We start from the raw sequence: 23,591 nt of genomic DNA, 5'->3' as shown, positions 1-23,591 counted from the left end.
TAGGATTGGTGTCGCCATCTATGCGTGAAGATCGATACATCAGAATAAAATGGATCAATTACTAAGTTATGCAACTTATTATACGTGGAGCTGTTTAGTGTACGATTTTAAATCCACTGAATACAAATCGAGTCTTTTTGGGAGTGAATTATTTTGGATTTTCAGGCTGAAACTAGTTCTATGAATATTAGTCTCCAATTGAAATTGAAAGAACATGCAAGGTTATGCATACATTATTTATCAGAAAGATAATGTATCAAAACAAATACTCTGACCCCTGCCGTTTCTTTTATACTCCCAAGAAACATTTATTGAGGCGTCAACCTCCCAATTATGAATTTACCTTGAATAATCAGAATAACTTAGTTTCACTTTAATGCTAACTGTTTCGAATTACAATTGAACTACAATATTTTCTTAAGCTAGTAACCACTTCAACAACAACACTGCTATAACTATAGAACACAACACTATCAACTTCAGAATGCATAACTCCAACGTAGGTACTCTTACTATTTATCAAGTGGGAACCATACCTGTAAATAAATGAAGAAATTTCAATTAAAACACAATAAAAATTAACAAACAATGTAAGGAAAACTAATTAATGAGCGGTTTCTAAAAACAATTACGTTTCAGTAGATAGGTCCAAAGTTACTGGGTCTATTCGATTGCAAATCGCGAGGGTTAATTGTGGCTTTGCTCAAAACTCCAGTTCAAAGTAGACTCATAAAAACGGACAAAATTTTTGAAACAACCCGAGATTCCACTACTTGAACATCATTTTTTGAAAGTCAATAGCACATTACGCTGATGAATTATTCTCTAGCCAGCAGGAAACAATTTATTACCAGTAAAATGATTTTCTATCAAGTGTCCATTACGAAAAGAAAGCAAAAATCAAATTACTTTTACTCCTCTCCATGTGTTCTGGTGCTTTGGTGAACTTCTGTTCGAACAATGTTTTCTTATAATTCTCCTCCATTTTCGATATATCTTTTAGTCGCTGTTCGGCATTCGAAATGATCGATTTATATACGTATTTGTTTTTCATGATGCTCTTTCTGAAATCTTTTTTTTTCAGTCTATACACTTGGCAAATTTCGATGGCAATGACGGTCGCCGTTCTCAGTTGGTCTCTCAAAACAAGGCATATTTCTCCAAAATAGGCACCATCTTGTAGGTGACACATCTGGAATATAAATAGAGTGAATACAATTTGCCTTACGTAAAGTTTCCCAAAATTTAAAGTTTCATAAACGGTTGGTCTTGAATGATACTCTAACTGCATGCTCTACGCCCTCTATCTCTAAAACAATTCAATTTATAACCCTTTTTCGCATCAAAAGTTGTAGGGAATTTAATCCTCTACATCTCTACAAATAGCGAAAAACCCATAGGAAACGATATATTGACTTTAATATACCCTACCATAAGTAAGTTTTGAGACAACTTTAAGTACCTATACGAGTTCATAGCTGGGTATCTCAAAGCCCGAGGTGATTTTACTAAGATGACTGGCCTATACAGAGCTCATAACTTTCAGAATATTGGAGTATCAATACTGTATGATAAATAATTTATTCACTTCTGTCAAGTGTGCCATGCTATGATGGATAATATTTGGGAGTTATTTTAATCAAATCTTCTTTGGAAAACAAAACTCTCACTGAAGAAAGCATTTGATACTGTGGACCATGAAATTCTTCTGAAAATAATGCATAATATAGGTATCAGAGGTTTAGTTTATAATTGGTTTCGAAATTATTTACCTAATTGATATAAAGCAATATGTTTATATTGGCGACATAATCAGTTAAAAAAAAGTGGGGTACCGCAAGGATCAATACTTGGACCTGTTTTGTTTCTTATATATTTTAATTCTTTGGTTACATTAAATTTATTTGGCGAGTTACAAATGTTTGCTGATGACACCACTTTTTTTTTAAAATGGAAATAGTGTACAGAAAATCAAAATTAATTTTGCAACAAAATACCTCGATCAAATATCTTTATGACTTCAATGCCTCAAAATGACACTGAATTTTCAGAAATCTTCATATATGTTCATATCAAAAAGGTCTATATTAATTGATTCAAAAGACCCAAATAAATTTAATAATGAATATATTAGTGCCAAATTTCTTGATCATATTCTAGAGGAAAATGTATCATGGAGGTATCAAATTTTACAATGAGCTACCTATTGCTTTAAAACCATTAAATGAACAAAAATTCCGGATTAATTTCAAAAAATATTTATTGTTTGTATAGATATATTATCTGTTGAGTACATTTATGTTCATGTTGATTATAATGTTCAAACATATGTATATATGTGTATATAGTAGAGAAGTAGAGCAAAGTAAAATGGATTAACGGGGTCTCTCAGTCAAAAAAATCAAAAATCAAAACTCTGCTCTACTTTGCCGATCTTTCGCTTCTAATGGGAAGCTTCTTCAGGGCCTATAATTTAATGAGTTGTGAATTTTTTTGCAATTAAATAACATTACAAATCATACTTTCAGTAAAAATGAGTGACAACAATAAATTGAACATATAAATTGATGAAAAAAGTTGAACATTTATAGGATTTTTTTGTGGATTTGACAAATGTCATACCTTCACATAAATGTCATTTTTCAATGGGTATGATGATTTTATAATTTTTGAATCTAAAGAAAGAGTTATTAATTGATACAATTTTCATTATTATTATGTTTTTCATGTAGTTCCAGTAAGTTACTGTATATACTGCTGAGATTATCAATGCTAGTTTTCTTAATCATGCATCCACTTCAAATATGTGTATATATGTAAATATGTGTATATACATATGTGTATATATGTGTATGTATATTTTTTTTTCAAGTCTCAGTTCTGATTTATCTTTTTTGTGTGCTCTGTTCGTACTTAGTTATATTGTAGTTAGTTTTTTGAATTATTGTTTTATTTCCCAGGTATAAACATTGCATGTTTCTTGGAAAAATAAATTGTTATTGTTATTATTATTGAATTATGCTTCATACTCCAGATACTATATTTTTCATTTGATTTTAAGAAAGTTGTCACAATATAAATCGATAGGAGCATTCATACGCCACACTTTTACTTGATATATATTGAGAACACTTTTTTAAAATAAAAGTAAATAATAAAAAAAAGTGGTGTATGAACCAGTCATAATATTGAACGACTGTAATTTTTTGTGGAGGATATCAGAGTTTTCATTGACCTACTGAAGTTGTTTTTTGATTTTGTCAGTTTGTCAATTTACTCTGTCAGCTTGATGATTTTGTTACTTTTGTTAATTACTTAATTTCGCAAAGGAATTTTACGAAAAGTGTTTGTCAAACAATAGTGGTCGTTTGGAAAATGAGACACGGTACTTGCCGACCTCAGCGAGGTAGATCACTCCGACCATTGCATCATCGCCTTTCGTAATGTCTACCGCAGTTGCAGACGAAATTTAAGGCCTGAAAACCTTCCTACAACATATGCTGGACATGTCGATAGCAAATGCATCGGAGTCTCAGGTGTCAGGAACCTTCATACCTATCCTGCAACTACGTTAGACTACGGTGTCAAAGACACTATCCTGGCAGGCAATGAAGAACCCCTTAGTTTCCGACTTCATTTCACTTGACCCAAGAAACGCGAAGGTGAATTGCTTTGAAGTCTAGGTCTTCAATGTTGTTGAAAAACCCATGTATAATTTTGCTCGCTTTCGTTCAACGTACCTAACAGAAGCATATGAAATTGGTTTGTCCTTTCCAACAGATCCTTGCGATAGGATCCTTGCACCTTGCATCCTTGAGGTTGAATGGCTTCGTGAAATTAGGATACTGCAGAAGCGGTTCGTTTGCTTGAAGATTTCTGCATGTTTCGAAACATTCTATGAATTTCGGTGTATGCCCGATTTTCTGTTTTTCTTTCAAGACAGGAGGTGAGTGGTTTGGTTATTTTTGAGAGGCCCTTGATAAATTTTCTATAGTATCTCAGGAGTCCTAGGAATCGATTGATTTATTTGGTTGTTCGGAGTATAAGATACTTTCTTACAAAAACTTACTTTCCTTTACAAAAACTCTGATTTGTCTGGTTAGATATTTAGATTTGTTTCCTTGAACACTTAGAATACTTCGAATACCACTTCATCGCAGGAGCGATGAAGTCGTGTACACAATTATGGCGTCCATATATGTAAGACATATTTTCCCTTGTAGATCCTTCAAAACGTTATCTGTACTATCTGTACCTCGTTGGAACGTGACTGAAGCTGACTTCGAACTAAACGGCATCCTGGTGTACTCGTAGTGCCCGTGTGAAAGCTGTTTTTGGAATAAATATCCTCTTCCGCTATCTCAATCTGGTAGAAGCCACTTGCTAGGTCCAAAGTGATGAAGTATTGGCACCTCTCTAGCTTGTCTAATATGTCATTGATGTTGGGGTTAGGTTAGGTCAAGAGAGAGTGGGTCTATTCGACCCCCCATCGCAAATCGCAAAGGTTTATCGTGGCTCACACCTATTCACACTCGACCAAATAGATCTCTCTTCTTAACGAAACCGATTAGTTTATATGGTGAGTGATCTTTCAGGTCGAATGGTAAGAGTGCGGCTCTGCCAAACTCTGAAAACCTGATTCGGTCCGCAGAGGTCCGGAAAGGACTGTTTTCCGACAGTCCGAGTCTCTGCATATGATAATTCTGACGCTAGTGACCTGTGAGGAGGCCTGTTAGATGTCGTAGTTCATCCCTACTATCCAACAACTATTTGGTTTCAAGCTTCGAAGGGTGAATGAACGCTTTGGAGTGAGCCAATCCTGGAAGATTTTGGAAGAAGTCCATAAATCTTGCCATCTAGATGTTCAATGTTTGTGCTTTATCCTGAAGACTGTTTTTGGAATAAATATCCTCTTCCGCCATTTCAATCTGGTGGAAGCTACTTGCTAGGTCCAAAATGGTGAAGTATTGGCACCTTGCGTGTACATGGGAATGGGAATGGGAATGGGAATGGGAATGGGAATGGGAATGGAATGGGAATGGGAATGGGAATGGGAATGGGAATGGGAATGGGAATGGGAATGGGAATGGGAATGGGAATGGGAATGGGAATGGGAATGGGAATGGGAATGGGAATGGGAATGGGAATGGGAATGGGAATGGGAATGGGAATGGGAATGGGAATGGGAATGGGAATGGGAATGGGAATGGGAATGGAATAGAATAGAATAGAATAGGACAGAATAGAATATATTTATTTGACTACATTACAATACATGTTTGTTTGTATTGAGAAAAAAAAAATATGAACCGTAGAATGATAATTGTTAAAATATAACCTATAGCGTTAAAAAATGAAATTTTTGAAAATAATATTAAAACAAGAAACGATAGTTCAAAAAATCACAGAAAGTAACATAAAATTGGAAAATTGGGCGAGACGAATCTTATTCTCTACAAAGTCTAAAATGTTCAATGTATTCTTCTGTGGAATAAAAACAATGCGTCAAAAGTAAGTTTTTTATCCTTATTTTGAATAAATGTATACTTAATGATTTCAATTTCGATGGTAATATATTGTAGAGATAATAACTTAGTGAATTTTTCTTAGATTTGGTTAGGCGGAACCTGTTTGATCTCAGGTTATCTGCTCGTCTGGTAGCATAGTTATGTATGACCAATTGCTTGGTGAACATCAAGGAGTTTTTGTGAATCTCTGTTAGAACTTGAAAAATGTCCAAACACGGTGAGGGCATTATTCTGTGTTTAATAAAGAGAGGTTGACAAGATGCTGACAGCTTTTTCGTGTTAACGGAAAATTGATAGAGAATTCGATGAACCACCCCAAAGAATAGTAGCATAACTTATGTGTTAATGAAATAGAGAAAAATATGTTGTTCTGAGTGAATTTGAATTGGTTATAGTTTGAAGTTGTCGTAGTTCACTATTCAGAGTTACTCCCAATAAATTAACAGAATGAGTTTATATGGCATTCATAGACGAAAGAGAAATGTACTCTGATTTATCGTTATTAAGTTTGAGATTATTGACTGCAAACCAGTTTTCGGATTTATTATCTAAGTCTTCTTGAATTCTGTGCAGATCTGATCTCAGTTTGCCAGAATATATGAACGTCGTATCATCTGCAAACGAATAAGTTTTCACCGGAACCATATAGTTACTTAAGTCGTTAATGTATACTATAAACAATAACGGTCCTAATATTGACCCTTGAAGAACACCATGTTCATTGTGTTTGAAATCAGATAAGGAATTTCCAATAGTTACCGCTTGAATGCGGTTTTTCAAATAGGATTGTATCAGATTGAATGGTACCCCCTAACCCCGTAGTAGTTAAATTTTTCATGCAAAATATCATGTGACACGCATGGAAATGTCACACGGAAATGTCACACAATATGGAAATAGTATTCATTTGCAAAATAACATTTGAGATACTGCATACGTCACTTAGTACTGAGTAACGTATCACTTTCTTGGGTGTAAGAGAGAGTATTGGTGTGTAGGAGGAATACATGCGTCGGATGGTTGAACCATCTTACCTCTTTTCCAGAATGGGTGTAAACAGCCACAGTTCCGCTCGACAAGAAGTACATCGCATCTCCGTGAGATCCAGACTGGATGAGGATGTCGTTCGGCAGGAATATCTCCGGAATTAATAAAGCCACTACGTCGCTGACTTGATGAGGCGTCAGGTCCGCGAAAAGTGAGACATTTGCAATCAGCGACCGACAAATATGGATGTTGATGTCCTTACGGAGCCCCTCTTGGAACATAATAATGATAATGAGTTCATTTATACCGGGTGACTACGAAATCATTGTACACAGCGCCGTTCAATTGTCTATGAGGGAGAAAATTCAAAATGAAGATATAGCTAATATTTTTAATGATGAAGCACATGGATTTTAAATAGAACCCTGTATATTTTTCTCGACCATTTGATTGGATACAAAATGATCTTTTCATGGATATAACATATACTGTTTTTATTCAAAATGATGGTGTAGGAGGCATTTTCTTCAGTATGGAGACCCTATGACGTCATTTATAAAACAACAACTCTATGTAGAAAGAAAAAAAACGAAGAAGTTTGCTCAGGTTTTGAATGAATATTTGAAAATTGAAATTTACTAATCCATGTACTGTTTCCTATTTATTTAAATAAAGGCCATTTTTACTACATTTATTTCGATAATCTTATTGAAAAGTGATGTTTTTTGAACTTTGACATCAAAGTGTACCTTCTTTACTACAAAAAATATTGAAAATATTATGCTGTTCTTTTTTCTGTGGCAATAGGAACGAATTTTCAGAAATTGAATTAGCTCCCAAATTGGAAAAACTATTTATATGTCTACATTTTATAAATATATCGTATGAATTGAAAGTACACTCACCAGACAATATACTGTTGATCAGCTCCTCTTTGAAAAAAGTTCTTTGATATTTGAATTCATAATATGTCGTGATCCTGCTTCTCAAATCCATTGGTAATTGTTTTTGCCGCATGTATTCATCTAATTGATTCATCAGTTGTCGAAATTTGATATGCATACATCTGCTGTTGAGGATTGTCATAGCGATAACGACTATAAATCAAATTGGAATTGAAAAAAGTATGTTCTGAACAGATCCGCATAGAAAACTATGCAGATATTATCAGAGGTCATAGTAATTTCAAAAACCCTCTTCACTCTCTACATATTCATAACCTATACAATGAACTGAAAAGTGAGAATATGAAGTAGCAAATGAAATTGGAAGAATTTCTAGTCAATAGAAATGATACAAATATTTTCGAAATCAAATTGAAAGGGTTATATTTTTAGGAGTGCCTGATTTTTGGAAAAGAAAGTTTTTGGCTTTTTACTACTCCACCCTGATACAAAAAATGTGGGAATCTTCCAAAGGAAGGAAGGAAGCAATCAAATTTAAAAGAAATAACTCTATACATAGATGTGTAGATCATTTAGAATATTGTGTAGAAATCCTGTGAATGATATCTGATTTAATTCCATAACGAATATATGGAATACAAACTGAGTAGAGAAAGGTTTTTTTGTATAATTCAGTGTTCATATAAAAGTATTTGTTTCTAAAGAATTTTTCTTTCGTGTAATTCAATGTTTATATGAAAGTAGTTGTTTTAGGCTGTTTCTTCCAGTTTGTGTCTGAAAATTACTTCTTTGCATGATCTACACATCTATGTATAGAGTTACTTCTTTTAAAATTTATTGCTTCCTTCCTTTCTTTGGAAGACTTCCTCATTTTTTTCTATGAAGATAGAGTAATAGAAATCTAAAGACTTTCTCTTCAAAAAAATTTTCGAAATTCTTTTCGAATGTATCAAAAAAATAAATTTAGAAATATGATTTTGTATTTTCTATTATTACCTGCTTCAACCTTTGTCTAAGTGAAAAAAAAGTGATATGACTTACTCCATGTAGATGCAATAAGAACCTTTCCAACAACATATGTAGCAACTACGACGAAAAAATCCTCCTTGTTGTATTTCTCCGTGAGATTCAGACGAATTCCTGAAAAAGACTAATTTGAGTTCAATATACCTCGAAAATGTCAGAGATGTGAAATGGAAAATAATCAATTGAGAAAAATTCATGTATTCATCAAGCTTTTGGTCCCTATTGTTTAAAAAAATTGTTATATACAAATACATTGTTCATGTGTAATCAAAGTTTTTCCTGAAATTCTTCTTATTACTACCAAAAATGATTTTCGAAAAAAAAGATTTAAAAAAATTTATTAAAAAAAGTCAATGTATTAAAACATATTTAGTAATTAACTATTATTTATTGACTGAAAATAATAATATTACGGAATCATTTTTCATAGAAATCATCTATTTCAGTGTTTTTTCCTATGAATTCTGGGCAGAATATCATTTTAAATGTTCACTTTATTTATTTAATGAAAAATTACAATCAAACAAAAGTTATGAACAAATGAATGTTAACACTTCATTCATTTAAATAATTATTAAAATATAAAGATAAGCATGTATAATTTTGTGATTTTTTTCCTACAAATGACGTGGTTATTTCGATAAAATTTTTCAAGAAAGTCTGTAAATTTATTTGTTTAAGATAATGTTTTTTGAATACAACAATAATAAAAAAAAATGTAATATGAATCTTTTCAGGCAAATAATAGTTACTCAACAACGCAGTTTGATGCATTGGAAACGTTTTTCAAGTAACGAAAAATCATTATTTGCATCAATAAATACATCCCCCAATTTGAAAAAATTTTCATCAATAAGAATTAATTTCAAAGCTTTATTATCTTTGATTATTCATCAAAATATGGAACATTTTCAGCATGAACCTTTCCTAAAGTCTTCAAGGAACAGCTCCAAAAAGGGCAACCATTCAGACTTTGGTTTTGGTTTTGTTGCAAAATATGATGGGCGAATGCTGATTTTTCAGGTCTTCCATATTTTAAGTGTTCTATGTGTTCCTTATATCTCACTTTAATAGATCTTTTTGTCTGTCCATAATATTTTGCATCGCAGTCCTTACATTCAATTTCGTAAATTCCAGACTTTTCCGAATTCTCGACTTTGTCTTTTGGACTTCCCAAAAGGCTCTGTAGTGTATGACTTGTTTTAAAAACCACCTTCATACCTAGTTCCTTGAAAATCTTTCCAAAGTTCCTTGTATATTGGTGGTATGGAACTGAGATGTATTTATCTTGGTTTTTGTCCTTTCTGAAACTCGAGATTTCGCTCATTCTTAACCTAAACTTCTTTTTCCTTATTGTGTCATCTACAATACCCCTCGAGAAACCGTTAGTAGCTGCTATTTTCTGTATTGTACGTCTTTCTTTTGTGAACCTATCATGTGTTAGAGGGAAAGTCAAAAGGCGATGCTCTAAAAAATTCAACCCAGCACGTTTGTGCTGTGCACAGTGATGTGAACTGTCAGGAATATACCTGTAAGTGCTTGTTTCTTTTCTAAATACATCGTATTCTTACCCTCCATATTGGCTCTTCATTACCAAAACGTCAAGAAATGGTAGTTGTCCCTTATTTTCTATCTCATACGTGAATTTTATTGATGAACATCTATTATTTAAAATGAAAACAAAGTCGTCAATATTCGATTTTTAGGTATCGAATATCGCGAAAATATCATGATATTATATAGCATAAATAGGGTTAGCTCGCATTAGTTTCTAGTTTAATCTTCCTCTTTGAAGATGATCGCTTGGTGATCGAAACACGTGTCGAGGTGTTAAAAATAACGATTTGGTGTTGAGAAAAACTCCAGTAATATTGAATACGTACCTAATAAAAATGCCGAGCTCTTGAATACACATTGTACATATCTTATGTGATATGGGATTCCTTGAAATTCAAGTAACCACACTCTTGACGCATCCACCTCTTGAGGGGCAAAGTAATACTTCACCAATCTGGGGACAGCAATGAGCAGGCAGGTTGAGAAATGCAATACCATTGAGAACAAAAGTACGGAGGAAAACAAGAACACAACCGTTCTTGATCGTATACCAAAATACTGAAAATCAAAAGGACAACTGTTACTGTACTGATTTATTCAAGTTCTACACTGTCTGTCAGTGTAACAGTGGATACATTTATACTGCTTTTGGGGATTGTTGATGGTCTTCCGATTAGAGTGAGTTTCTGGAACGTTTCGTTAGTTGTCAGTGTCTTCAAGAATATAGAGATTTGTTCTTTTTTCTCCCTAATGTAATGTTGTGAATCATCCCCTGAAAAAAACACCGGACGCCACTGGTCGTCATAAATCAATTGTGACGTAATGAATGCCGCGCTCAACTCGACGTGCTCTCGGAACTGTTTTAGGTGTCGCGTCTCCAAGATGTTTGACAGAGTCTGGCATGATGGACGTCTAGCCAAAATGATTAACTGTGGCTACACGAAACCAATGGTAAGATTATTCGAGTCTTTTCTAGCTGACAGGCGATGCCGCTGCAGAGTAGGACAATAACTCTCAATGATGCGATTACTGGAAGAGGGGCTACCACAAGGTGCAGTCCTTTCATCACACCTCTTCTCGGTATACACAGCAGACGTGCCCAAGCCGGAGAACAACTTTAAGAAGTTGGCGCTCTCTTCGCGGACGACACAGCTCTGCTGGCGAGATCAACAAGCCAAGCGCACGTCACCAGATACTTGCACCAACAGGCAGATAGATTAGAGGAATGGGCCAACTTGTGGAAGATCAGTATAAACCCTGACAAGAGTCAGGCAATACTGTTTATCAGGAGGATGGTACACCCAGAAGGAAACGTCATCTTCAACGGACAAGGGATTCCGTGGACCAATGACGCTAGATACCTGGGAGGCAACCTAGACAAAAGATTAAGGTTCAGGTCTCACACACGGCAGAGAATAGGAATAGCGAGATCTGCCCGACAAAACCTATTACCAATAATAGGTCAAAGAAGCAACGTGGGATTGAAAGTGGAGCTGCTGATGATGAAGACCGTAATATTACCGATAATCCTGTATGCCTGCACTGCCTAGAGTCAGTGCGCAGCGACATACAGAAGCCAGATCCAGTCGTTATGAACGCGTGCGAAAGGGCCGCCGTAAACGCTCCAAGATTTGTACCGAATAGGTACATATTCCGGAATCTAGACCTAAACATACACTACGTAGACGCATACATGAGAAAACACGCAGAGGACACGTTTGGAAGAATTCGACCGCACGACAATCCAGCGCTAAGCGATCTACACAATGCACTGAACAGGGATGACGCCAGATTCGGAGAGAGGGACAAACACAGGAGGCCAACGAAGCAGAACCAGAGACCACCCCGAGAGTCGCTGTCAGGCGGCTCCGGTAAGTATAAAAATTTCGTAACCAGACTTCAAACTGATCTCATTTTCAGATTCACCGAGAATCAACACTTGCTCGCGACTAAAGACACTCGTCTCCGGTTAGTTTTGGGAACCCCATGCAATAATTCAGTTAGGAAAGTCAGGATATAACAATACAACAGATACAACAGAATAACGACAACGGACCAATACCAAATAGCATATTATATAGCTTGTTGAAATAATATTGTTGGGTTTACTGATTACTACAAAAAGACACATTGTAAATATATTTAGATAGGCAATATTGTGAAACTAATTTTATAAAGCTGAAAATTGTTCTATATATAGCTGTAACATTTAAACATACATAAGGACATATTGTAAATAATAGAAAGGCCAATTGTAAAATTAATTTAGGGTGGTACACTTGTGTGGGTGGTATTACTGATTACCTACCTGTATGATGTACCTGATTAGTATAAGTAGCTTTAGTTTTGAGTAGTTATTAGTTTTATCTTCCTCTTGAAGATGATCACTTGGTGATCGAAACACGTGTCGAGGTGTAAAAATAACGATTTGATGTTGAGGCGATAGATATTTGAATATCAATCAATCAAAATGTACTTTATTGTCGAAGATGAAATCTCATCGACAAAGGGTTATTATTCTAAGAAATATAAGATATTATACAAATTCAAAGATATTGTCTAAGATAAAATTTCATTGACAAATTTTTCTACTTCAAGAACTATAAGATATTGTTACAAAATCCCTAACGCCGTAGCTGACTACAGTCACCCAATTCGACGAAGGGACCTCTACCTGAGCATGACGTCACACGCGTGGTAACTGGAAAAGTCTCGATCAAAGAATTCCAACGTCGATCTTGAGAGCGAAACATCGCGATGGATATGGAATTTCTAGAAATTCTGGATGCATCGATCTTACTATAAAAGAGCGAGTTCCTTCGGCAAAGAGGGGAGTAGTAAGATAGTGTTCGAAGTCTCAAGCAAGCGAGTATTCAAAGTGAATTATAATCAGTGCAGCAGTTGTGTATTGAGTAAATAAAAGTTGTCTAAGTATTATTAGTGTTGTTGTTTAAAAACGATCCCCAAGTAAATATCGTAACAATATACAAATTGAAAGTAGTACTTCAACATTTGGTGATTTCAGAATTTTGGGGTGAAAAAGTAGTCAGAAATATATATGCTACATATTGAAATGAATAATAATGATAATCTCATGCTACACATAAATGTAAATATAAGAATATAAAAACTAGAAAGCATAAAAAGCCGTGGATTTTTGGAATTTCTTCCTGACGTTTCGCTGGCGCGAGTGGCTAGCTCCTTCAGAGGTTTAACCATCATGGCTTGTTGTAAGATGACTACCTTTTAGGCTTCGTAAAGCGTATTTATGCCTTGTCAGGTAATCAGTTGTATTTGTACCTGAATTCGTACCTGTATTTGCACCTAATTTGTATCTGTATTTGTACCTGTACCTGCACGTGTACCTATATTCGTACCTACACTCGTACCTGGAACATTAACAATCTTGCTGCCTGTTGTCCTGTTCGGTGTTCTAGAATTCCTTAAAATGGGGTTCCATATTCGATTGAGGTTCACGGCTTCTTCTTTTCTGTTGAAATTTTCCGTGTGTTTGTGGATCTCTATGTTATCCCTGGTTGGGGGCAATTATGTGATCTCCTTCACTAATTGCGTGTTCTGCCACAGATGACTTTCCGTTTGGCCTAGTCTGCAGTTTCTTTTATGCTCTTTTAGTCTTGTTCCCATGGATCGTTTGGTGGTTCCGATATATACCTTTCCACAAGTGCACGGTATGCGATAGACCCCTGCTGTTGATAATGGGTCTCTTTTGTCTTTAGCCGACCTGAGGCTTTGTTGTATCTTCCTCGTGGGTTTGAAGACTGTTTCGATGTCGTGTTTGCCCAATAGTTTTCCGATTCTGTCCGTGACCCTAGGGTTAAACGGTAGATATGCGTGTGCAACCATCTGATCCTTTCTCGCTTTCTACAGGTACAAATACCGGTACAACTACAGGTACAAATACAACTGATTACCTGACAAGGAATAAATACGCTTTACGAAGCCTAAAAGGTAGTCATCTTACAGCAAGCCATTATGGTTAAACCTCTGAAGGAGCTAGCAACTCGCGCCAGCGAAACGTCAGGAAGAAATTCCAAAAATCCACGGCTTTCAAACTCGAAAAGCAATGACACTGAAAACCTCAGCCCTGAAAATCTAAACTAAACCATTTTAAGTTAAAAAAAGTCACAGTTTAAAGCCAGTAGATACTAAAACACAAAAAATATAAAAATTAATTGTTTATAGAGTTCAAATTCCTGTCTGAATAGAACTCGACGAAAGAATAATAGGCCTTCGAAATCAGAAGCTTTTTCAATTAGCGAATGGTAAAAAAAAATCCATTATACATGAAAGATTTCTCAATTTTTGATGATATTGGAATCGTTAATCTTATATTAAGCTTATTTCTCGTATTTGAACTCTAAATTGAACATTATGCGCATTATGTATCTTCTTTGGGATTTGCGAATACATTTTCAATTCTCATTTTTTCAATTACAAAAAAAAAACATCAATTCAAATTTAGTAAACATAAGAATATGAGATTGGAGAAAATAGTCAAAAAGTAGTCAAAATAAACATTTCTCAACGTAGTTCAAACACTAAAAAACCGTTCATTAATTGTTATGTCACTAACTTTTCAAAATTGGCAAAACAATGGTTCCAGTTAGAGGGCGATAAGTTCTCGACAATACATATTGTTGCAGAATAAAAATAATATGTTTAAAATATGTTTTTCCGTTAATCAGCAGGACTAACGAGGTCTTACCTTTTAACGTGAGATTCCTAACACGGGTTGGACAATAGCAAGTAATGTCGATCGTTCAGCCTGGGGCTTGAACCACCGACCAACACAGCGGTCGATTCGTGTGAGTGAACAAAACACCTACGTCGAACCGACCGGCTACCGACCGACCGACATACAGGGCGGATAAACTTATTATACTTACCACCGATAACTTCGAAACGAGCCTTACTTCTGTTAGCAGCCTCACATACTTAAGCGCACAAAATATATTCTGTAGACCAAGTATTCTTCTAATTTCGAAAAATGTCTCGTAGTAATATAAAGAGTATCTAGGAATAGATGAAAGTACGTCTGTTATGAAAAATATACTGAAGACGTAATTCCTGAAACAGAATTGAATAACAGTTATAATGATAATGACAATGATAATGATAATGACAATAACAATGATAATGATAATGACGATGACAATGATAATAATAATGATACCGATAATGGTAATGATTCGTTCCCCACCCTCAGGCTCATACAAGATAATAAGCCTGATGTAGTCCTTCGCGACCACCAGAGCAAAACGATATTTGTCGTGGTTTTCAGCTCCTGGCGAGACGAATATCGTCAGAAAAGAGAAGGAAAAACGGATAAAATATTAAGAATTTCCCTTCGAACTCTGCAGACTCTATCCAGATAATAATAATAATAATAAATGAATTTATTGACAGCTGAAATAACATGATACAATATGGAGAAAAATAAAATACAAATTTGTCAATAGGATACGAGATTGAACAGTTCACTCTTCTTCTTGCACCTTACAAAAAAAAAATGAAAAAGATGAAAAACAAAAAAATAACAAAGGACCTAAAATTGTTATTGTGATAGCGGGTACAACATACAACATTTAATTCATGAGGCGGATATCGATACAAACATAAGGATACTACAAATATTTTAGCTATGGCCTACAAGAGCCAATGTGTCATAGAATATATTCGGGTATTATTGATTTTTCAGAAGGTGGTTTTTCAGGCAGTACCTGAAACTGGAAACAGATTTCGACCGAAAGGAAGGTGGTAGGTTGTTATAGAATTCAGCTATCGAATATGTAAATGACCTTTTGAATAGTTCTATGGAGTGTCTAACAACATGGATCATTTTACGTCTGATGTTCACATTATGAACATCAGTTCGATAAGTTATTTTGTTATAGACGTAGGGAGGTGTTCTATTGACAATAACTTTATGAAATAATATCGAAGAATGAAGAGCCTGCCTATCATACATTTTCAGCCATCAGGCTTTTTTGATTGTATGAGAGATCGGTTCTCTTTTTTTGATACTGTATGAAAATCTCAAACAAGAGTTTTGAACTCTTTGAATTCGTTGTTGCTCATTTTTATTCAGAAAATAATGATACACTACGTCACAATGATTGAAAATAGATAATATCAACGAATCACAAATGAGTAATTTAGTTTTTAGGCCCAAGACATGCCTATGAGGGTATAATACTTTCATTTTCCCAAATGACCTTTGAATCAATGTTGAAGTATGTTTTTTGAATTTGAGTTCATCATCCATAAAAACTCCTAGATTTTTAACCTGATTTACAACTGGTAAAACAGTGTCATCAATTTTTATGATCAGATCTCTAAGTTTCATAGAGCATTTGGAATTATTAACTTCCAGGGCATGTTACTCCGATACATTAACGAATTGATTCAAATCCTCAATAATGATATTTTCGCTTTGCTGTACAGAGTCAGGAGTAAAAGAATAATACAACTGTGTATCATCGGCATACATATGATATTTGAGTTGTTTCAAACAGGTTGTCGAATGGGAGGTGTAAATTATGTAGAGGATAGGTCCAAGGATTGAACCCTGTGGGACACTTGAAGAAGTATTCTTGAAATCTGACATGTGGTTCTCCACTCCAACAATTTGTTGTCTATGTGAAAGATATGAATCGAAAAATTTTAAAGTGCTTTAACAAAGTCCATTATAATGTAATATAGATCGAAGTAGTTGATGATTCAATGTATCAAAAGCTTTGCTAAAGTCGATCAATGGACAGTGATTTCGTCTTTATCCGATGCTGCGACGATTTCATCTAATATGTTCAATAAAGCTGTAGCACAGCTATAGTTTGGTCTGAAACCAGATTGCATAATTGGAAGTATATCGTTGTTGTGAAGGTGGTTTCTCAACTGATCAATAACAGTAAAAATAAAAATTTCAATATTTACAAATTTTATTCACAAAAGTGGTTCAATGTCTGTCTGTGAATTTTCATTTTTTGATAGAAATATTCAGGTATTCTTCAATATCCATTTTGTCTCCTTCAAAGTAGTCCCCTACAGATATAACACAGTTGTGCCAGCGTTTTTTCCAACCGTCGTAGATTGGAACTGCATCCTAACGTCGTTTCGCCAGCACGAGTTATGGGAAAAATTAAGACTATATCTTTGGAGCCAAGTTATATTCTGGTCAGTTTCGACATTGTGTCCTTGTTCACCAACGTCCCGCTGGAAGATTCTTTGAGAGAGATAGCCAACCTGTTTCCTAGTGATATTGTCGGACTCTTCAATGCCTGCCTCACGGGAATTTACTTCCAATGGAAAGGAGATTTCTATGAGCAATTAGACGGCGTAGCGATGGGAAGTTCACTCAGTACGGGGATAGCCAACTCCTTCATTGAGCAATTTGAGAAGCAGGCTATCGACAGTTTCGATTTCAAACCAACCATTTGACTACGATACGTGGATGACACCTTCGTCATCTGGAGACATGGGACGGACAGATTGAACCTATTTCTAGACTACATAAAGGATCAACACCATCATCAAGTTCACCATGGAGACTGAACAGGAACAACGGATAGCTTTTCTTGATGTAACCGTTGCAAGGCGTGGCACACGACTGACACACGATACAGATATCTGCATGCAGTTTGGGACCACCATCCAAGTAAAACGTGGGGAATTATCAACACCCTGACGGAACGTGCCCGTAGAATATAATGTGAACCGGAACACCTACAAGAGGAATTGGATCATCTTCAAGTGGCTTTAAGATCGAATGTAAACAGTGTAACCAAAATCAATAAGGCCATGAAACTAAAGACTTCCACAAGTCGAACTAGGGAGGAAGCTCAAACGGTTGCACGCGATTTCTATCGTACATCCCCAAGGTTAGGGAAAGAATCGGAAAAATCTTAGAGAAACATCATATAAAAACAGTGTTCAAGCCAACCAGGATAATATATCAAAACCTGAGATCTGCGAAAGACAAAAGGGAACTCCTATCAGCTGCGGGGGTATATCGTATACCATGCACCTGCGGAAAAGTTTATATCGGTAGCACCAGAAGATCCATGGGTACAAGGCTGAATGAACACGGCAGTAGCGGAACACGCGCTTAGTGATGGAGATCACACGATACTGTTTGAAGATGTGAAACTACTTGCCCCCAATCATGGATACCACAGTCGGATTATACGGGAAGCCATAGAAATCCATAAAAATACGGAAAACTACAGCAGAGAAGAAGAGGCGGTAACGCTTACCCCGATTTGGAATCCCATACTAAAAGATGCTGAAGTGACAACAGCACAAGGCATGGCATAAATACAATTTGCGAACTAGAAATCACAGGTAATAACACTTCGGCCAATAGCAATGCTTCAGCAAGAGAGACGGACTAAGCCGGACTACCTGAGTCAACATAAATACAACTTACGAACTAGAAATCACAGGTAATAACACTTTGGCCAGTAGCGACGCTTCAAGAAGAGAGACGGACTACGACAGACTACCTTACCTGAGTCAACATACATACAACTTACGAACTAGAAATCACCAGTAATCGGTGAATCATCAAGATGAATAAATCTCTGAACAAGCCTGCCACTTGTGCTGGCGAATCGTTAGGATGCAGTTTTATGCCTCTCTCCAACAAACTGAACATGCTAAACAGCTGAAACTGTGTACATATACCCACACAGCACCAGATATTCATGGAATATTCCACGCGCTTAGTGATGGAGATCACACGATACTGTTTGAAGATGTGAAACTACTTGCCCCCAATCATGGATACCACAGTCGGATTATACGGGAAGCCATAGAAATCCATACCTGAGTCAACATAAATACAACTTACGAACTAGAAATCACAGGTAATAACACTTCGGCCAATAGCAACGCTTCAGCAAGAGAGACGGACTAAGCCAGACTACCTGAGTCAACATAAATACAACTTACGAACTAGAAATCACAGGTAAAACACTTCGGCCAATAGCAACGCTTCAGCAAGAGAGACGGACTAAGCCAGACTACCTGAGTCAACATAAATACAACTTTCGAACTAGAAATCACAGGTAATAACACTTCGGCCAATAGCAACGCTTCAGCAAGAGAGACGGACTAAGCCGGACTACTTGAGTCAACATAAATACAACTTACGAACTAGAAATCACAGGCAATAACACTTTGGCCAGTAGCGACGCTTCAAGAAGAGAGACGGACTACGACAGACTACCTTACCTGAGTCAACATACATACAACTTACGAACTAGGCAGCTTTGCGTTGAAATCGACATTTGATTTAACATGGCGGTTGACATGGCAGGTTCGCGTGTGTAATGTATGGTGTATTGGTGTCATTATCAAAGTATAATTCTCTCATGTTTAGTGTACCATTTCAAGCCCGAGGAGAGTTGGTGTGTGGGATTCTAAGAATACATTCTAAGAATATTCCCAAGGAATATTCTTAGAATGTATCAAATGTTCGCCAGGAGAATTTCCAGGGAATATTCTCCAGAAGATATATATATCCATGGCATATTCATAGCATAATACAATATCCTTGAATGTATATTCATGAAATATTCCTGGAATATCTATTGCTATGTGGGTATAATGTGTACATATATAAAAAAATGAATTTGAACATTCATCTTATTCTTTGAATAGTCAGGTACACTTCATTCAGCAATGAACCTTCCTAATAACTAGTTATAAATCGAATACTCATTGGCAAGTGATTTAACATTTTCTAGGCATCATTTATAATATAGTGTTTTTTGGATGTTTCGTGTGTATGCCGTGTAACTGAGAATATGGATTTTTTTTTCAGCTTAACTGCTCTCAATCCCATTGTTTCACCGTCATAATGTCAATTTCAATCTTTGCAGTTTCCAGAGTAACCCAGTATAAGAAAATAGAAAGAAAATTAACCCTACGTATCTTATTTTCAGATTACGAACAAGATCTTGTCACACAGTACGAAATAATCAAAATTACTATCAAAACAACTTCCTAATAAATTTTGACTAGTTTCAAACATTTCGCAAGCGATAGTGATATTGAAATAATTCAAACTACTTACCTGGCTATCATTTTCGGTTCCATCACTACAGCTTTTGTGGTTCTATCTACATAACCCATGAAAAATTTCATAGTAATATCAAACCATGATAAAATATCAAGGATCAGAGACATTAGTCGATAACGTGGAAAGAAGTATGTGACACCCTCATGCCTACCAATGGAACCATCAACTGGCTTGGTTATCAGAAGCAACAAGTACAAGAGGAAGACGTATATATCATAAAATTGCCTGAAATCGTAAGTTATTATTACTATCAAATCAGACAGAAACGGCCCGAAGAACTTTAAATTCTTTCTGACCAAATAAAGAGTTCAAGTATACGGTACATGTGAACCTTTAATCTCGAAATTTCGATTTTAAATACGAAATTTCAAAGGTAAGGGCCAAATATTATTTGTTTATTTGATCCACCATAATTTCTTCCAGTTTATGTCTGAAAGTTACTTCTTTGTATGATCTACACATCTATGTAGAGAGAAACTTTTTCGTAATTGATTGCTTCCTTCTTCTCTTTGGAAGATTCCCACATTTTTTTGTATCAAGATGGAGTAGTAGAAAGCCAAAAACTTTCTTTCCCAAAAATTAATCACCCCTAAGAATAAAACCCATCCAAATTAATCAAGATGTCTTCGGAAATTGTTATGGAAAAAACGTTTTTGTAGGTATGCATTTCGTATGCATTAATATGTTACGCTCAAGTTGTTAAAACAATAACAGAGACTGAAGTTGAGACAAGGACTTGAGACAAGGAGTTGATACACTCCCGGCGAGTGTCTGTTCAAAAAATACCGTGAAAATTCCAATTCCTCATATAGCAGAGAATGATCACGTAATTAGAAACTCGTTGCTAAGTGATACTTTGAGTTTGTTAAAATGAGTTCACGAGCGATTCGGAGTAACTGGAGTAATATTGAGTTTACGAGCACTGGCCAATTTGAATATCTTTTCGACACATTTTTCGTCAACTTACCTGAATCTGCTGAGGGGATGAATGATATAAATATGCTTGGATGTCAGCTGCTTCAGTTTTTCTTCTTTGAGGGAACTTTCGCTTCTGAAATAGAATGGCATCAGGGGATTTTTGGCTGAAATTATGATCATCTCCACGTATACAGATTTTAGTCGGGACCAACAACTTCTTTCCTGCATATTGTCTTCATTTTCACTTTTAAGTATACATTTATGCGGCATTGTTGTCGCTAACAAAATTGGAAGTATTGTTGTGTTTATTATTAAAAATGGGTTTCCATGGTGACGAGCACCTTATTGAATAAGATGCTTAGAAACCCTGGTGTGTTCACTTGGACTCCTCACCATGTGTCAAAAACAGTTCCATCAAAATCGGATAGGGGTAATTTCAATATCAATATAAAAAGGATTTTTTTGGGGAAGCTCCATCTTGGATATGTTGATACGTGACTAGCAACACTTCATTGAAAAGCCCTTCTTAGTGCTCATATATATAATATTTCCAAATCAGCTTGGAATTATTCATTGAGGGAATAAAATGTATTGTCATGTAACAGTTTTTTAACTTTTTTTTTGAAGGAATGCAGGTTTGATAGCTGTCTAAGAGAGATAGGTAGTTTGTTGTATAACTTGATGGGCATAATTAGAGGGCCGTTTGCTGCTTTCGTCTATTTATGGTGGGGAACAATGAAATTATAGTTAGATCTTAACGTATATCCTGTGGCGAGCCAAAAATTATCTCTTGATTCGAATGGCAAACCGCGGACACGTGTTTCTGGCTATTGGCCTCATCAGCGCGGTGCAGCCAAGTGTAAAGATGGGCAACACTGATGAGGCCAATAGCCAGAAACACGTGTCAGCGGTTTGCCCCCTTTTTTAATTTTTTTTTTGAGTGTTGTGTCCACGAATTATTCCATTCTTAATTTGTATCATACACACTCGATAAAATCCCTATAATACATATATATATATATATATATATATATATATATATATATATATAATATATATATATAGTGAAATTATAGTTAGAATATCCAAATCGGTAAACAGCTCCCTAAATGAGTCATCATATTTTTTGAAACACATTGTTTTCACAATCTTTTTTTGAGCTATTAGTAATTCGTTTATTCTTGTACAGTTACCAAAGTTGATCAGACAATAACTGAATGAAGCTTGAATATAAGCATAGTAATAGCTCTTCAATATATTCAATGGAACAAAATTACGGAGATTACGAATTACAAAACAATGTTTCGACATTTTACTCAAAATATAATCAATGTGCTTGTTCCAAGAGAGGTGAACATCAATGTTCAAACCTAAATATTTTACAGATGAGATTTATTGTTTGCCATTTATTTTGACCAGAACACTGCGATCATTCTCATGTAGTGAAAAGACGATTGTATTAGTATTTGAGCTGTTCAGAATGAGACTATTTTGAGAACAGTATTTTTTCATATTAGCAACTGCTTGATTGGCCTGACTTGACAATCCATCATAATCTGAAGACTTCAGAGTGAACGAAGAATCGTCGGCAAATTGCACTGTACAATGTTGACGATTACTGTTGTTGAGGTCATGTACGAATAAAAGGAAGATAATAGGCCCTAGGACACTACCCTGGGGAACACCGGTGGGAACGACACAGGTTCTAGAGTGGAAGGTCCCAGCCTCCAGTTTAACCCTCACAGTTTGCGTTCTGCAATCCAGATAAGATTCCAACCAATCCAGAGATGAGCCACGAATTCCTAGACAAAACAGCTTGCTCAAAAGTAACTCGTGATCAACAGTGTCGAAAGCTCGTGACAAGTCGAATAGAACACTTATCGTTTTTTCACCTCTATCGAGATTAGAAATGACTTCATTGACTTAATTCATCGTGGCATCCTGAGTGAACTTGCCAATTTGGAAGCCATATTGATAGTCTGGGATGATTTTATACTTCTTGCAAAAAGAGAGGAGTCTTCTTTGATAAGTTTTCTCGAATATTTTGGAAAATGCAGATAGTAACGCAATTCCTCTGTAATTGTAAACCGAGTGCTTGTTATTTTTCTTATGAATAGGCACTATTATTGCATGTTTGAGTCGAGTAGGGAATACACCTTCGACTAAGGATATATCAATTAGGTATAAGAGGGGTTCGATCAAATTCTCAACCACCTTGAACAAGAGGTTGCAAGGTACTTCATCCACGCCACTGGAAGTCTTAGAATATATCGACTTCACTATCTCGAGTAGTTCTGTTTCATCCAGAGGATATAAAAAAAGTGAGTTGGAGTTGATGTCACAGTTATTTACTAAAATAGGAGATATTTCTTTGACTAATTTTTGGACAGAATTCAAGAAGTAATCGCTGAATGTTTGGGAGATATCAACACCCTCGTTTACAGATAATTCATTTTCATCAATAACATATTTTGGCAAGAATTGGCTTTTTTATCACATGTATTCTGTTTGATTATGGTTCAGACAACCTAAGATTTATTAGTGGTTTCAAGAAATTTGTGGCCGTAG

The 23,591-nt window shown here is 35.6% G+C and overlaps 1 protein-coding gene across 1 annotated transcript; it reads right to left on the bottom strand.

The window, feature by feature from the left end:
• Positions 1-344: 344 nt before the first annotated feature.
• On the bottom strand, positions 345-21,355 carry LOC111511496 (potassium/sodium hyperpolarization-activated cyclic nucleotide-gated channel 1). Its single transcript, XM_074174856.1, has 9 exons — positions 21,073-21,355; positions 20,100-20,330; positions 14,911-15,091; positions 10,330-10,561; positions 8,462-8,560; positions 7,421-7,612; positions 6,563-6,786; positions 910-1,192; positions 345-536 (listed from the first exon to the last, which is right to left on the bottom strand). The coding sequence occupies exons 1-9, from the start codon at positions 21,291-21,293 to the stop codon at positions 520-522; spliced, it is 1,680 nt and encodes a 559-aa protein (XP_074030957.1). The 5' UTR covers positions 21,294-21,355; the 3' UTR covers positions 345-519.
• Positions 21,356-23,591: the final 2,236 nt, after the last annotated feature.

This window comes from Leptinotarsa decemlineata, unplaced genomic scaffold (assembly GCF_025532065.1).
Source record: "Leptinotarsa decemlineata unplaced genomic scaffold, Ldec_3_MD MMD2_tig00000882_RagTag_RagTag, whole genome shotgun sequence".
In the NCBI taxonomy this organism is placed as follows: domain Eukaryota; kingdom Metazoa; phylum Arthropoda; class Insecta; order Coleoptera; family Chrysomelidae; genus Leptinotarsa; species Leptinotarsa decemlineata.
This window is presented reverse-complemented; position numbering and strand designations above follow the sequence as displayed.

Bases quoted from the DNA above. Each gene is read 5' to 3' on its own strand.
- LOC111511496 (XM_074174856.1), bottom strand. From the start codon at position 21,293: ATGCCGCATAAATGTATACTTAAAAGTGAAAATGAAGACAATATGCAG. The intron at 7,613-8,461 runs GTAAGTCATATC...TTTGATTTATAG, and splicing joins TCTTATTGCATCTACATGGA to TCGTTATCGCTATGACAATC. The intron at 6,787-7,420 runs GTGAGTGTACTT...TTATGTTCCAAG, and splicing joins GATCAACAGTATATTGTCTG to AGGGGCTCCGTAAGGACATC.